Source organism: Alnus glutinosa, chromosome 10, assembly GCF_958979055.1.
Source record: "Alnus glutinosa chromosome 10, dhAlnGlut1.1, whole genome shotgun sequence".
In the NCBI taxonomy this organism is placed as follows: Eukaryota; Viridiplantae; Streptophyta; class Magnoliopsida; order Fagales; family Betulaceae; genus Alnus; species Alnus glutinosa.
In genome coordinates this window covers 27,899,946-27,917,189 of record NC_084895.1, presented here as the reverse complement: position 1 = coordinate 27,917,189, position 17,244 = coordinate 27,899,946, and the positions used below count along the sequence as shown (strand labels likewise).

Genomic DNA, 17,244 nt, shown 5'->3' with positions numbered 1-17,244 from the left:
GATTTAGATCTTTTTTTGGGCTAGCTTGTGAAATGTGGAGAAAGTTGAGTGTTAACCCCCTATGCTGTGTCCAAGCCCAAAACTCATCATGGGCTACTTCGCTATCCCCACGTTGATAATATCTCACAGTCCCACCTCATCCTCGCTCCTCACAATTGGAACATCGACAACATGTCTTCGGCTTTTTACGATCTTTCTCAACGCCTCATCAGCAATTGCAAGCCATCAAATGGGATAAAGATCAAGACTTGCTTGAACACCAACCGGAGCAGACCAAGCACAGCCCAAATTCAAACAAAGAAGCGATGCCTAAGGTGCAAGACCCTTTACTCGGACGAAGATAATTCCCCTACTGCTTGCTCCTTCCACGGCCACACCACTGGTATGTAACTCATAATCTCGTTCCTCATCCGCATGTTTATGTACGTGTGTCTTCATTTATAGATGACATATTTTTCCAAGATTTGCTTTTTTTATGAACAAAGTCGAGGCTTTAAAATAGAGCTAATCAAACGTGAACCTCTTTGACCAAGTAAAGAAAAATGTCACACCCAGTTGGAATTTGGTTTGAAGATATATGTTGCAGCTGGAGAGGCAAACTATATGTGTGTGGTTCATATGATAGAATTAAGAGGGCAAAAAGTAGGGCAAAAGAAAAGTTTTAACTTCAGATAGAACGTCTTCTTTGAAGTTCTTTTGGAAAAAATGTCCATAGAGAACCTCCTTTATCACAAATCAAGATCATCTATCCTGTCCATCACCATTTGTAAATATGGTACATTTTTATGTCGTTTTCATGTATCTTACCATTTGTAAGTGTTTTTTTTTTAAAAGTGTTCTGATGAAACAGAAAACAAAAACTTTAATAAACATTTGGTCAATCTATATATTTTTCAATCTTTTATGCAGTTGGGTTTCTATAGATGCAATATGTGGAGCAGGGTCTTCCAAAATTATTTTTGGTCTTGATGTTGGTCATATGATTTTAATGTTTGTAGGAGAGAAGGGATTGTTTGCATTGGCTCCACCGCACCAAGGAATTGATGGAGAGTGGAGTGACCGATCTGGAGTAATTGTTTACAAATGGAATGAAAAGAATAATAGACCAAACACTGGAAGTGCCAATTGGAAGAAAAGATGGAGCTGTTGTGCTGAGTATGATGAAAATGCCTCACCTTGTCGACGAGGGTGGCATGTTTCCTATGATGATGGGTTCACTTTGCATTAGTAATTTCATGATATATTTTATGCATCTGATGCAGATATCGATCTACTTTAGATTCTTTAGAATTTAGATTCTTTAGAAAAGAGAAATGGCAGGTCATATCATTTGTTGAATAGGCGATAAGCTAAATTTTGGATCTTGATTCTGGAATGTTTTTTTTATGATGATGGGTTCACTTTTGGCTTAAATGTATTACAAGATTAGCACAGGAAGTGGTGCTGAGTTGCTGACTGCTTATTAATACCATGACATATGTTATGCATCTGATCCAGATAGAAATCAGCTTTTGATGCTTTGGAAAAGAGAAATGGCAGGTCTTATAATTTGATGTATAGGTGATAAGCTGAATTTTGGGCCTTCATTCTGGAATGTTTTCTGGGAATTTATATGATGCGTCTTGCACTGATGAATTCATTTGGCCTTTGGATGTCTGCAGTAGCCAAGCGATCGGTGAGAGCCCCTTGTAAGTTTACCAAATTAGAATGACAATTAACAGTACTTGGGCATTATACTCCCTTTCCTTCTGTGATTGATCTAGCATTTCTTCAGTTAAATGATTCAGTCGAATTTGTAACTAGAATCATTTTGGTTGATGGTGAGAGAATTAGCATTTCACATTTTGCAAATTGTTCAGATTGCTGTATTCACCTGAGATGAAAGCTCATTCCATAAACCATTTCAATACATCAACAAATTTTGCTCTTGTGCTCCCTAGGTTATACCATGTTACACTGAAATGAATAGGATTAAGGTTTCACTTGGCAATCAAACATGGCTCCGAGGAGAAGATGCAACAGCCATTTATTCAGCTTTAATTTGGCCTATGATTCAAACAATTTTAAAAGCCTTTCTATTCATTACTGCATTTGAAAGATTTTATTGCTACCCTGCTGCTACCAAGCAATCCCCATATTTACGCAAAATCCATCATAATGCTGTAAAGCAAACATTTTTTTGTGCATTTCGTCTACCATATTTATACGAGCAAAAGCTTTGCATACTCTCCCAGATTTTGAAGTAGCCATAACATCCAATATGTTGAAGGATAAAAGAAGAAGAGCAAACAACTTGAAATTGATGTATATCATAAGAGTAATGTTACATATTATCCTTGTGTCCTCCTTTTGTTTTTCTAAAATTGATGTAGCTCTTAAAATTACTATTGAATTTATGATAAACCACTATTGAATTTTGATCCAATGGCGGAGGCTTTCTTGTTGGAGTTGCTGCAGTAGTGGCCATAGTTGGCTGGTGGAGGAGGAGAGGAGGGCTGAGGGTGAGAATATGGTGGCCATATATGGAGATGAAAAGGTTTTTTTTCTTTCTTCCCTGTTATCTGAATTGAGGTCAGGAAGATTTTCCTTATCCAATACTCTGGAAGAGAGCTTGTGTTAGGATCCAAAAGATTGAGAGATTACTTGGCAATCATGTTGGGGCATTATAGGTGAGATGTGAGACGGAAAGTAATGCTATAAGTCTTTATTGTGTCACTCTTGTATCTCTTCAATAATAATGTGGTTTTTAAAATTACCATTGAACTTGTGATTGACCACTATTGAATTTTGATTAAATTGTGATTTTAAAAGCCACCTCACTTTTATGGGGACACAAAGAACTTTTAGAATTACTCGAGATTTGACTCTCTTATATGAGCAAGAGTTATTCAAAGAAGAGAGATTATGAGTAATAATAATTATTCCAATTGTAAGGGATCTCAGTTCAATTGTCTTTGTAAATGTTGCTCTCAAGTTAGTTTTATCATTAAGTTATGTTACTTTTCACTTCCAGCTAACTTGATGTGTTTTAAGTGGTTGACATGATAAGCTATTTAAAACACGTTATGTTAATTGATATAAAATGAATGTGAAATGAATATGAAGAACTCTACCATTTGGAATTTGGCATAGAACCCTCACTTTATTTTGTAATTTGAAGCAATATTTATTCAAATTACAAAAAAAAAAAAATTGCAATGTATCCATTTTGTCCAAAAAAAAAAAAACCATAGGGGCCTCGGGTCTTGTGACCCGCTGCCATGGGTGGGTCACTAATTTTTATTTTATTTTATTTTTTAATTTTCTTAAACGTTTTTTCTGATATATATATATATTTTTTAATTTTTGTTTTAATTTTTTTCTAAATTTTTTTATTATAAAAGTATTTTTGTCATTTTAGTAGAAAGGGGTATATTGCAATTTTCTGTTAGTTTGGGGACCTTGCTTCAATTAAAAATTTAGGCAGATATTGCAAATGGCTTGGTAATTTGATTGGTACGTTTACTTTTTTTTTTTAAAGAAAAAAAGTGAAACTCCCTTGACCCCGCACTTTGCTATAATTTCACCATTGCCCCGCTCTAAACCAACACACAGTTTTCCCACAGGACCAGAGGAGGTGGACATTCCCGTAATTAAATCCCAAAATCCATACCCATCGTACACCGCAAGGCACGCAGAGAGTACCCCTAGATTTTCGCTGCGTCTTCTCCTTCTTCGGCTCCTCATCAAAAGAATCGATCTCGAGGTTTAGGGTTTCGGCTTTCGATTCTCATAAAGCCGCTGCTTTATCTCACTTTATTATATAATCGCCATGTCCAAGAGGTAATCTTTAATCCAGTTAAACTTTCTTTATTTGTTTTTTGGTCGATTTAATTAGCTATTATTGACCGTGATTTTCCCAAAATTTTTATATTTCTGTGGCATTTTGTAGGATAATCGTGCATGAATATCGAATTAATTGTTTGCCATGATTTTTTTTGGGGATATTATTGTGTCCTTGTATAAATGTTGAAGTGGCTACCTTTTGTGAGGAACTATTAATGGGTTTGAAGAGGCAGGTTATGGATATGAACATTTGTGAGTTATTGTTTGGTTGTAAACAAAAAGTAGATGCTGATCTTTTTTTTTTCGGCTTTGGGACCCCTATGTTGAGTAGGAGTTGATTTTCACAAAAGTTTTTTAAATTTCTGGGGCATTTTGTAGAATAATCGTGCATGAATATCGAATCGATTGTTTGCCAATGAAACTTTTGTTAGTATTACTAGTTCTTTGTGTGTTTTTTACTTAAAAAAAAAACTATTTCTTTGTTTTTTTTGTTTGTTTGAATGTTTAAGTGGTTACCTTTTGTAAGGAATTATTAATGGGTTTGAAGAGGCAGATTGTGGGTATAAAGATTTGTGAGTTATTGTTTGGTTGCAAAGAAAAAATAGGTGCTGAATTTTTTTTTTTGGTAACAATGATTATTTTTTGACCCATTTATCAACCTTTGCGTGCATAAGCCCCCACATCACATCCCGTTAATGACAAAGGTGGTTGGTTCAATCTGCCTTGCCGCTTCTCAAAGCCGTAGAGCATAATACAAACAAATAAATGAAATGATAAATTTCGGTGTTGTTGGCTGCTTAGGTATGTTAAGCATGTGAGAGACGATAAAGCAAACATTATTTTGTGTTAGGTCGATAAGCATCCTAATTAATTAAGGCAAGAAATAACGTTTTAGCCTTTTGGACCACCATGGTTAATGGTTAGGTCATATGTCGAGTAGGAATTGATATTCTCTGGTATATATTGATACAGAATTGTCTACACCCATAAAATCTGTATGGTTAGTAGCATTGACATGATATCGATTGATGCAATAATACTGGCTTCAACAATCAGCTGGTGTTGGGGAGATAAATACCTGGGGAGTTTGTCTCTAAGTGAGGCTTGATATAACATGCCTATGGTTTTGAACCCAACAATGTTATATTAATGACACACTATTGTTGCTTTTACTTGATGTGGATTTTATTACATGTGAAACTCCAATAACTGGTGGCATATTTAATCTAGAAAGTCTCTATGTGAGGCCTTGAGATAACACGTACGATTTTGGGCCCAATAATGTTATATTAATCCCTCACTTTTGTTGTTGTTACTCGATGTGGATTTTATCACAAGTGAAACTCCAACAACTGGTCACATAATAATAATAATAATAATAATTATTATTATTATTATTTTTTAAGTATGGTAACATATATGTATTTGTGCAGAACATGTGATCAATTTGGAGACTTCGCCTGGCCGATGAGATCTTGGTTTTGATTTTGCTTATAAAAAAAATAATAATATTGGTTTGGATTTTGCAGTTTGTTCTTAATGTGTGTAGTACTTGAAGTGGTTACTCGGGATTGAGTTAAACCGGATTTTGTTTTGGGTTCTATCTTTCAAAAAGAAAATTGCTTCACTCAATTACGAATTTAAGAATTAGTTCTACAGACATATGGTGACACTTCACATGAAAGCGATCATATTACATGAGGCTTCCTTGAATTGAATTGGATTTTCTTTTTTTGCTTTTTATCTTTCAAAAAGAAATCCACTTCATCTGATTACGAATTTATTAACTTATTTCTATGGGTATATGTTAGAACTTCACTTGAAAGTGACCATCTTGTATTTTCTCTCTCCTCCAGGGTTCTTTGTAAGTTCTTTTCTCATGGGGCATGTCTAAAAGGGGAGCATTGTGAGTTTTCACATGATTGGAAAGCCGCTCCAAATAATGTAATTTTTTTTTTAGCTCAATGTGCTTTCATATCTGCCCTTTAATTTCCACTCATTGATATTTTTTGTTTGCCTCATCATTGCTTTTTGGTGGCTTTTCATCGCAGGTTTGCACCTATTACCAGAAAGGAATTTGTACGTATGGTAGTCGTTGCAGATACGAACATGTTAAAGCTTCTCGAGGCCATTCTTCTGCTTCATCTTCATCAACAAATGCACAGCAATCTCTGATTTCAGATCCTGTTCCTCAAGGTTGTAGTGCTAGAACTGCATTTGTTGGGGTTACTCCAGTCCTAGGTACTCCCATGGAGATATCTGCTTCAAATAGACCTTTAATTCCTGCTGCTAAACCTGCATGGAATCAAGAGTTTGGGCACCATGATCCTCTAGATGATGAGGATATTGGGGAGCCTAGCAGTAATGGACCAGCTGACCATTCTATCTGTTCATTTGCTGCTGCTGGTAATTGTCCGCGTGGAGAAAAATGTCCTCATATTCACGGTGACTTATGTCCCACTTGTGGAAAACATTGCTTGAATCCTTTCAGACCTGAGGAAAGACAGGAACACTTGAAGATGTGTGAAAAAAAACAAAAGCACCTGGAGGCGTTGAAACATAGTCAAGAAATAGAATGCAGTGTTTGCCTGGAACGAGTTCTCTCAAAGCTAACAGTACCAGAACGGAAATTTGGGTTGCTGTCCGAATGTGATCATCCATTCTGTATATCCTGTATCAGGAATTGGCGTAGTAGTTCTCCGACCTCTGGGATGGATGTTAATAATGCTTTGAGGGCGTGCCCAATTTGTCGCAAGTTATCGTACTTTGTTATTCCAAGTGTCATTTGGTATACTACAAAGGAAGAGAAGCAGGAAATTGTTGAAAGCTACAAGACTAAGCTCAAGTAATTTCTTAACCATCGTCTAGGTCTCTATGTTATTTGTAATCCAATTGCTGGTTTTTCATTTCCATATTCATTTTTTTCCCCTCAAAGCCATCTGCTGCTAATGTTTTCTTTAGTTGGGAAAATCTATCTGAAATTGTTTGAGAACTGGCAATTTTCAGATACTGTTCAGTCAAGTTTCCTTAAAAGGGCTTTTGCTAGTGAGTTCAAGAAATTGATAAAAAAGCTAGATAACTAAGAATATAAGTTTCGTGAACGTTTATTGCTGTTGGTTTTTTTTTTTTTGATAAGTTATTGCTGTTGGTTTTGTAACTAATGATTTTCTTCTTGCAGGTCAATTGATTGCAAGCACTTTGACTTTGGGAATGGAAACTGCCCATTTGGGACTAGTTGCTTTTACAAGGTAATATTAGTGTTAATGAATATGTAGTTATTGCAATTTTCAATTTTAAAAGGTTTCTTGTTTGGTTAATGCAGCATTTTATTTTAAGCTTCTTAAAGTACCTGGATATTTTTATATCCTGTGTGTTAGTAAAGATTATATCTCATTGATAAGAGTATCTTGTTCCTTATCTTCCGGAGGTTTGGCAGTGAAGATGTGGAGGTTTTCTGTCATTTTTGTATTTGCATTTTGTTAGTTGATGATTTTTTTTTTGGTATTCTTTTCATCTCCTTTTTGTGTCATTATTTGAGAATTGAGGATATTATTATACCATCCAGTTTAGTGTAGTAGAAAGCAAGTTCAGTTTTGTATTTGAACGAAAAAAAAAAAACTAACTCTAGAATGTAAGATTCATCAAAAAAAGCTCTAGAATGTAAGTTAAGTCACCACAATAACAATATGCTTTCAGATTCACAAGCTTTGGCAATCCAAAATTATCTTTTCATTTCTTCCCTTCTCTTCCCTTTTTGAAAAGAAACACAATGACTAATCTCAAAATCTTATAACTTTCTAACTCTTAATGAAGCCATCTATGTATCTATATACAAGCCTGCTCCAATCATTCGACATTCTAGGATATGTGGCATACCACATTTTTGTCTTTGTTTCATGTATTATAACTCCCTGTCTCTTGGCTAACTTAGCATGCATCCTAGATAATTGATATAAGTCAATTTTAATTGATCAACCTGGCTTTGGGAATTAGTACTACATCATAATCTTTAGTGGTGCTTTATTATTTGGTAAGATAGGACTGAGCTGGCTCAGTGGTAACATGAAGAATAGGGGATAATTTTAGCCAACTGATAGAAGAAAGCAGAGTCGACAGAACCATAACTTGGATGACCCATAGGAGATTCAATTATATTTTATTCATAACTTTGTGATTATGCTTTAAATTAGTTTGCACAAATTTGTTTCTTGCCTGCGATTTGACAAGTTTGCTATGTGGGTACGTCTATTTTGTTTATACGTATGTAAGCATACATGCAACATAGCAGAGAGGAGCATCGTAGCACTATGATTATTAAGTGGTGTACATAAATACAGTTACAGGACGGACTTGTAGAATGCATGCCCTACTCAACATTTTGACACTACTGGTCTTTCAAGGGGTCTTAGTAATATCTACTGTTGGGATGTGGAGGTTTCCTCCCGGTTACTTCCCCCCCACCCAAAAAGAAAGAAAGAAAGTGAAGTATAGTGAAACATGTGGTGATGCCATCTCTACCAACACCTTGACCACACACTGATGTGAACACCACCTCAGTTGTCTCCATGACTTACCCCTGTTGAACTCCACAATCACCTCCATTGCTGCATCTCAGAAATCTGAGGAGCAAATACCTGCCACTGCCAGCATGCACCTCTTGTGCCATTTCTGCCTGTGATTGAGCAATCATTATTATCCTTTTCATCAGGTCATCCCTTGAAGCACCAGTGTGCCCCTACTCCATTAGTGGTGTCAGTGGTAGTACCTTCCTTTTTGCTTTTCACCAAAGCCTTCCATGTTGGTTTATTGAACATGCTCCTTTTTTAGCTTTGTGCAAACATTTAAAGAATTATAAAGGGAAATTGCCCTGTACCCCTCGAGTTTTGGCCTTATGACAGATAAGAACTTGGGTTTTTAATTTTGACAATTAAGGATATGAGTTTTGATCATGTGACAAATAGATCATTCTGTCATTTTTAACGGTAGAAGTGCCAACCGACATCTTTTCCGTGTAAGACCAATGAAATTGTGCCACATGTATTAAAAAGCCAAGTCATCATCCACACATGCCTCTAAATAAAATAAAAAAACATAAAAAAAGTTGAGGGGTGGCACCACCTTCCACCCCAGGCCCCCCCCCCAAAAAAAAAAAAAATGCGGCCGTGTTTTTTTTTGAGGGAGTGGGTGACTCCTCCACTTTTTTATTTCAACTTTTCTTTTTTTTCTTTGTGTGTTTGTGTGTTTATTTATTTTTTTAAATTTATGGGCATACATGGTGTAGTTGCATGGATTTTGATATATGTGACACGATTTCATTGGTCTTCCGTGGAGAAGATGACAACTGGCGCTTCAACTGTTAAAAACTTGACGGAAGGGCCAATTTGTCACATGGTCAAAACTTAGATCCTTAATTACCAAAATTAGAAACTCAAGTCCCATCTGTCACAGGATCAGAACTCAGGGAGGTATGAGGTAATTTTCCAATAAAAACAAAAAAACAAAAAAAAACTTCTTCTCCTCACCTCCCAGATCAAAGTGCCTTTTCAAATGCCTGAATATCTCATATGACTCCATTTGGTCTTTCAAATGTCTCATATCTGTGCAGAGAATTGAAACAAAAAGATTTCTAGTATATCAAATTAAAATGTGTATTAAAACAATGTGGCAGTATTATATGTTTATTCTTCATGCTCTCTCTCTCTCTCCTCCCCTCCCCTCCTTGTTTCCCTCTTTTTTGTGTTTGGCTCTTCACAGTTTCCGTAGTTTCTTTTTTGTTTTTGTTTTGTCTGGCACAACTGTGCTGTTCCTTCTTTATCAGTGAGTCATGTTCCTACAGTTGCTGTCAGAATGGCATCTTGTGAATGCTGTTTTCAGAGTTATACGCCTTTTGTTTGTCATTTACTTTCATCTAGGAGAGGGTTAGCTTTTTGACTCCTTTAATGGATAGAATTTTGTTGTGTTTCCAGCATACGGTCAAGCCAGGCTCGTACACATGGAGACATCTCAGGCCACCTCCACGAAGGCCACGTCCACACAGAACCAATTTTGTGGCTATGGATGACTCGTTTGATGTGTTCGAGCCCTTGGAAGGATTGGAGGATTATAATGCTGAAGATTTATTTAACGAAGAATTAACATCCTTGGAGATGGCTCTTTTATTGATGGATATGGGTTTTGATACATGTGACTCATCAAGTGATGAGGAAGATTTTTATAGCCCATGAGCTACTAGATTTAGCCAGTTGTAATCCTGTTGATCTTCTGTGGGGTTTTTTTTTCTTTTTTTTTTTGTGGGGTTTTTTTTGGGTTATGATTGCCGTGTTGTTTTGTCAGTGTACTATTTGTTGCATCTGCGAAAAGATTGCTTATAGTTTTTGAACTATTTTGACCGTAGCTTGTGTTATGTCGAGATTCTGTAATTTGTATTTGATATCTAGGTTCTCCCATCGGGGTTAGACTTTATCTTTGGATAATCATTAGCATGGTCCGATATTGATGTTAACAAGCCTGGATACTGTAGATTCTTTGGTAGATTTTCCATTGTGGGGAGAGCCTAAAAATTCATGTTTGTGGGTAATAGTGCATAGTTTCCTTGGAGACACTGTCAACAAAGAACATTGTTGTAAAGAACATGGTTGTAGTTTGACGTGTCACTTTGTTTTCCAAGGTTTTCGATTTACACCTTTTCTCTTTTTGGCGAGTTTATGCTCCTTGAAGCTTGATATTTTAACACATGTTACATCCATTGCTGGTGAAGGGAGTCCCACCATGGCATATGTTCTTTCTATTTGTTATTTTTCTTTTCCATAAGTGGAAGAGGGGTTACAGATCTTGTTGAACTTCTTTAGAATTCAAATTTTAGTAAAGGGTTCGGTGGACTGGGATTTATGAAGTGCTTTATTTGCAAGTATTGGCCATTACAGGGGGCTCATCTTTGTCATGTTATGTTACATATGAACACATTATCTGTGCTGCATGATTTTTTTTACGGGTTTATGTGCCTTTTCATCTTGAAAGTTATGATATGCAGCTGCTCCTTATTTCGTCTCTCATTTGTTGTCGCATGCAGTGTAATAAGATCCGATTCTTATTAGGTTCCTCTGTATTGATGTTCTCTTTTTGCAGCATGCATATCGAAATGGCAGACTGGAGGAGGTAGTTATACGTCATCTTGGGGCTGAAGATGGACACACTGTGATAGCTAAGGACATAAGGTTTTCTCTGTGCCTCCTATTTTCATTCCAGTTCTCCATTTTTCTTCTATTTCATTATTTTTCTTTTTATTTTTTGTTATTTCTGTTCTCCTCACTGAGTTCTGGGTTTTGTCAGGCTGTCAGATTTCCTTGCTAACTTGCATATAAGGTGAAGGGTTGCTGTTATATATTATAGAGTAAGTAACAACTCATGACTTGGGTTCTGCTTTCCATATGTGTTGGTCCATTAGGGCTTGGGTCAAATTGTTGATGTTCCTTACTACTAGATAATTCTATGTCCAACAAGAGCTTAAACTAATAAATAAAGCAATTTTTATTATGTAAAGTGTACTGCGTACCTCCCTGGTGCTAAGGGAGGCCATCAGAGTTCACAATGACGGAATGTTTTCATATGCACGAGTCTAAAGGGTTGCCTTGATCTTTGTAATACGCCCTAGCACTGTTTTATTGCCAAAAAACTGGGGTCATTTTTAATATGCACCAGTGAGGTATTGGCCTAATCGATTACTTGAACCAATATTCATGTTGCAGGATATCTAATTTTTATGGAGAAACCATGTGCCACTTCAATTGCAGAGTTCTCTTCAATTGCCAGTGTGACACTCCAGTTTGTTGCGAGGTATGAGATTTTATGCTGATGGAATTTTTATTGAGTTTATTCTGCAATGGAATTTTTATATGCTTTTCTATGTTTTATGTAAATTGGCAGTAGTAGCTCAGGTGGACACAGAAATGACATTCAAATCATTTTTTTTGGTTTGGCCCCGTCTCCCTTTGCAAATAGAGACTGAAAGAAGTTTTTTCCTGAATATTTTAGTTCCATACTTATCAAAAAAAAAAAAAAAAATTTTAGTTCCATTACAAGCCTTTGTAGCCTAGTGGTATTTATCAAACCTTTAAATGGTGAGGTGTTGGGTTTAACCTGTTGAGGGTGATTACTTGCTGTCTTTGATTACTTGATGGCTTACCATTCTCTCTCTCTCTCTCTCTCTCTCCCTGCAGATTTGCTTGCTGGAGGGGACCTGAACAAGGAAGGCCGGGGCATGCCACCGTATTTATTAGACTGCATTTTCTATCAAATCAATAAAACATAGGTACGCCATTCATTGGATGGATGTGTTTGATAGTTCTCGTCAGCTGTGGATAATGAATTTAAAGTAATGGACGTGCAAATAGCCGAGCTGTTACTATGGTTCCCTTGCCATCAGTGAGAAACTGTTTTAAGTCAATTGGTTTTTGTTTCTGTTGTCAATATCGAGCTATGACGACATGTCCCGCGAAACATTGTCTTTGAGGTTCTTTTGTATTCTAATCTAGAATTTGCTACTGGGCGGCCGGCAGGGAATAAATGGCAGCAAGAGCTCCGTAAAACGTATATCTTCTATCGTGTATTTTACTTGTTATTATTATTATTTTTTTTATGCAAAGTGGTTACTCTACTTTTTTGGAGTTATGTTCGTAGATGTTGGATTATGACGAATGCCGCTAGCTCTCTCTCTCCCAAAAATTTTATTGAGTTGTATTAAGATTCAAATAGAGATTTGTTTTCAATTGATGCATTATATTAGAGGTAGCATCTATTATACACACCAATTGCAGCCGCGAAAACAAAATATAATCATCAAATGATATACAAAATTTTATTTACTTTATCGTACAGTTAAGGAATCTTATCATTGTATCTACATTTCCTCAAAATCAGATTATAACCCTCCCAATAACAATGATAGGTAGAAAATATCATTCATAACATGCTCATATCATTTAATTCAAGCCAATATATCTTAATGATATACTACTGTTAATCTGTGATAAGCTTAATTCTCACATGACCAAGGGCTTTTACTAGTCAGAATTGGTACGTATCCACTATTAATTCTCTTCAATTTACAAGCCCTACCTTATTGGATAACCAGCAATTCCTACCATCTCGTCCATACACCTATAATAATGGTCTTCACTGTTTTGGTGCACTTTTAACTCTAGATGAATTGGAAGCTTCAAAAAAGTCCCTAGGGTTCATCTAATCTTATGTTGACACGACTCTCAAAATTTTGTGAGTCCATACTGTACGTGTTATTCAAGTTTTGTCTTCATCATTACCAAGGAAAATTGCTCCAACCCATCTCTGTATCTTAATTACCCATCATTCCTCTCATTTTATAGTGATCATACAACAACGTATGTTTCTGAATTTCAGAGGACTGTGATCAATGTTGGTGAAGGTGCTACAACTTACGAAGTTAGCTATGGTGGTTTCACCTTGGGGTACTCTAGTTGGAGTCTCACCATGACATTGGTGTCCCAAAGAAGTATGAGCAACGATATTGTAATGTCACTATTGGATAAAAGGAAATCTTCATATGGTGCACTCATTTGGGCCGACAACAACAGGGAATACACTGTGAGAAGTCCTATTTTGGTGTCTCCTAGAGGTAGAGGTATCTTTTGAGCTAGATTGTATGTGTTCCTAAGAAGGGTTGTTAAGGTTGTGGGATTAGAGCCCGCGATTGTGCCGGTAAAGTTTTGGCCGCTCGTGGCACCACTCAAGTCATGAGTATAGATCTGACCATGGTTGTGGCATGGGCAACACTACATGCGGTAATGTTTAGTAGAGAAATTGGGTTTGGAAGGCGATGCAATGCAAATAGTACTTACTACGATATATACGCTCTTTTTCAATTAGAGCAGATTCGGTCATTTTATAGAGGGCATTCAAGAAGGTCATTTTATAGAGGGCATTCAAGAAGAAGCGACTTCTACTTCTTGTTGTTTTCAAGACAATTAAGGCAATTAATTTTTGTTGTTTTCAACTTTTTTTTTCCCCCTTTTTTTAATCTTTTTTCTTTCTAAAAACTGAAAAAATAAAAAAAATTTAAAAATAAAAAGGAAAAAAAAATTTAAAAACTAAGACCATCATTTTTTTTTTAATTTTAATTTTTTTTAATTTTTAATTTTTGATTTAATTTTTTTTAATTTTCTTATTTATTTTTTTGAATTTATAAGGATATTTTTGTCTTATTGATTTTTGTTAAGGTTATTTTTGTCTTTTTGTTGGCCTTAAAGAGGACATTGACATTGTTTTGGTAGTTTAGGAGAGAAAATTTAGGGGTGTAAGATGAACCCAGCCGCTCGTGAACTTGACTTGGTTCGATTCGATTAAAAACTCGATTCGGTCTTGGTTCAAATAATAAATAAGTTACTCGTGAACACAATAATTTATTCGAATATTAAACGGGACATACTCTTATAAACTCGGCTTGACTCGGATAAGTTTGTATAAACTTGTATAACTTCATTTTTACAATTTTTTTCATATTATTTTAATTTTCTTAATAAGAACATCTTAAGTTAAAAGGAATTATTTTCCTAATATGATAGATATTACTTGAATTGTTGTTGTGAATTTAGTTTTATAGATTTGTGTATACACGAGTGTGTGTGGTTATATGTATGTATATGCACACGCGTAATTTGTGTATGTGCATAATGATTTTATATACATACATATAAACTTGAGATTATATTATTTAAGATTCAAGTTAATTTATCTAATTAACGCAAATGATAAAAATTTAACAATACTTAATTAATTAATGATTAGTATGGATTTATATAAAGGTAAACAATCATGATATTTACTTTATATAAGAAATGAATAAGTTTATTGAGTAGCTCGTGATAAGATCGAGCTTGACTCGTGTTCGAAATAAAATTAAACGAGCCAAGCTTGAACAAAATATCTAGCTTGGTGATAAGTTCGAGTTCGAGTCGTGTTCAAAATAAAATTAAATGAACCAAATTTGAACATTCAATGCTCGACTCGAATATAGCCCTAGGGGAAATTGAGACAATTAGTAATTTAGAAGATATTGACATTAGGGCAATTGATTGATAGGGGTGTCTGTACTTTTCCTTATTTAATTCTATAGATCTTCTCTAATGCATCTGAATGGACCGTTAATGACTGCATACTTATATATATATATATATATATTTTTATCAATTTAGTCGCTTAGCTTAATGTTATAAGAAATTAGAAGTCAAATCATCCTATTATGCTTGAATTGTTACTAATGTCTACTTACAATTGACACACTATTATCGAAAAAAGTCATTTAGTTCTCTAAGTGTTCGATGAGCCATTAGACTTTATAGCTGCACCTGTAAATGGGATCAATGCCCTAGCTACATTAATTTACACTAGACTGGATTTTAAACTTCCGATTAATGATAGCTAGGTAGAAAAACCTTATATCAATCAATGGTAAAAATTCCAACCAAAGCTAAATTTCCAACATATTCATTTCCTGTTTGAATCATCTAAGTGGTCTATGAGATCGATATCTAACATTCAAAATTTCTGTCTTTTCAAAGTAATTTAGAAACAACCTTATAATTTTTTTTTTTAAAAAAAAAACCAAGAATATAGGAATTGAATCTGATCAGGAGAGAGATATCTATGCAAACAATTCAGAATTATTTGACCTATGAAAACAATTCAGAATTAGATGAGGGGTACATATATGTGAGTGGTAATAAAGAAAGCAGCATAACAATGGCACATTGAAGTAGAAACAGGGAACAATAATAATTTACTTAAAAAACCTAGAAAGTAAAGGTGACCAGATCGGGTGGCCGCGCGACCACTAACTACATTTGGGGACATTACCAATTTTTCAAAGGTTGAAAAATATTGATGTAATTTTTAGTTTATGGGGACATTACAAATTAAGTGGTAATTTGAGGGGATGCGTGAACTTTTTCCTAATTTATTTGTTTTTGGTCCCAGAAAACAAAAGATAATACAAGAAAAACTTTTAACAAATTTAGCCTTTTTTTATTTTTATTTTTTTAATTTTTAAGTATTTCCCAATTTAATTAAATGACCTAGCTAGCACAACTCACAGGGCATGCAGAACATGATTAATGGCGACCCAAAAACGAATTGAGTCCATATTTTTTTTTTTTAGATGAATAAGTAAGCATATTATTAACAACTAAACCACCAAAACAGAGTTACACAAAAGCAACTCAACAAACCATCCAAACTGCAGAAACAAAACTGCAGCCAAACAAAACAACATCTCTCGACAAAACAAAACAAATTACAACCAAACAACAACAAACTAAAAAAAAAAACAGACTGGAATTAGTTCAAAACAGAATCATCCAAATTCCAAATCTGACAAAGCAAAACATTTTCTCTAGTCTTCTTGAAAGAGCCTTTCCCAGAAATCCGGGTTCTAACATCCCAAAATATCCTCTTAAGAATCTGCTCCTCAGTATAAGGAACTCCACAAAACCGAATAGCATTTCTAGCTTTCCATAAACCATGTATAGCAGATCCAAAAATCAACCTACACAAAACCCTCAACATAGTTTTCTTCTTCCAATTTCTGCAACCCTTCGAGAACAAAACCTGCCAGTCAAGTGAACAAGGCACACCAGGACACCTCTGTATACAAGACTTCCAAATTCTGGAACTAAAACTACACTAAAAAAAAAGATGATTTCTGCTTTCAATAACATGATGACAGAACCCACAAAGAGGATCTCCATTGAAACCCCAAACAAGAAGGCGATCACTTGTTGTTAACCTGTTATGTACTGCTAACCAAAGAATAAAGGCATGTTTTGGGATAGCATAAGGAAACCAAATCAGATGCCACCATTCAACTTCAGCTTTCTTATCCCTCAAGAAATTCCAGGTTTCAGAACTCACAAAAGAACCATTTCGAGCAATCTTCCAAACTGGCTTATCAACATGGCCCAAAACAATTTTAGGTAGGCGACTTTGAATAGCAACAAGATCCTCAGACCTGGCCGGATTCCAGCACCAATTCCCATTACTCAAAACAGAAGAAAGTTTAGAATTTAGCCCACTTCTAGCATCATAAACAACCCGAGAACCATACCTCTCAATCAACACACCACAAGGATGCCAATTATCAAACCATAAATGAATATTCTGACCATTTCCAACCTAAAAAAAAATAAAGTCCCTAACAACATTCCGAAGTTTAAGAAGACTTCTCCAACACCAAGAACAATCCTGAGGGATATTCACACTCCAGAAACTCCTACCTTTCAGCAAGTACATTTTAATCCAAGCAACCCAAATGGATCCAGCACAAGCAAATAAGTTCCAGATATGCCTCATAATAGAAGTTCTATTCCAAACTTCTAAATTTTTCAATCCAAG

General features: G+C 35.3%; 2 protein-coding genes across 3 annotated transcripts; both read left to right on the top strand.

Annotated features, from left to right (window-relative positions):
• The first annotated feature begins 130 nt into the window (after window positions 1-130).
• Window positions 131-1,851, top strand: LOC133880361 (uncharacterized). The gene is made up of 2 exons (XM_062319317.1): window positions 131-382; window positions 999-1,851. Exons 1-2 carry the CDS (start codon window positions 172-174, stop codon window positions 1,226-1,228), a joined length of 441 nt encoding a protein of 146 aa, XP_062175301.1. The 5' UTR covers window positions 131-171; the 3' UTR covers window positions 1,229-1,851.
• A 1,728-nt stretch (window positions 1,852-3,579) lies between these two features.
• On the top strand, window positions 3,580-12,492 carry LOC133879759 (putative RING-type E3 ubiquitin transferase C3H69). Of its 2 annotated transcripts, XM_062318536.1 has the most exons (8): window positions 3,580-3,822; window positions 5,682-5,769; window positions 5,877-6,670; window positions 7,004-7,073; window positions 10,951-11,039; window positions 11,155-11,215; window positions 11,571-11,658; window positions 12,042-12,492. In XM_062318536.1, the coding sequence occupies exons 1-6, from the start codon at window positions 3,812-3,814 to the stop codon at window positions 11,189-11,191; spliced, it is 1,089 nt and encodes a 362-aa protein (XP_062174520.1). In that variant the 5' UTR covers window positions 3,580-3,811; the 3' UTR covers window positions 11,192-11,215; window positions 11,571-11,658; window positions 12,042-12,492. The 2 variants fall into 2 exon arrangements, with proteins under 2 accessions (XP_062174520.1, XP_062174519.1); XM_062318535.1 differs by lacking the exons at window positions 10,951-11,039; window positions 11,155-11,215; window positions 11,571-11,658; window positions 12,042-12,492 and adding an exon at window positions 9,792-10,287 and having other exon boundaries at window positions 3,583-3,822.
• Window positions 12,493-17,244: the final 4,752 nt, after the last annotated feature.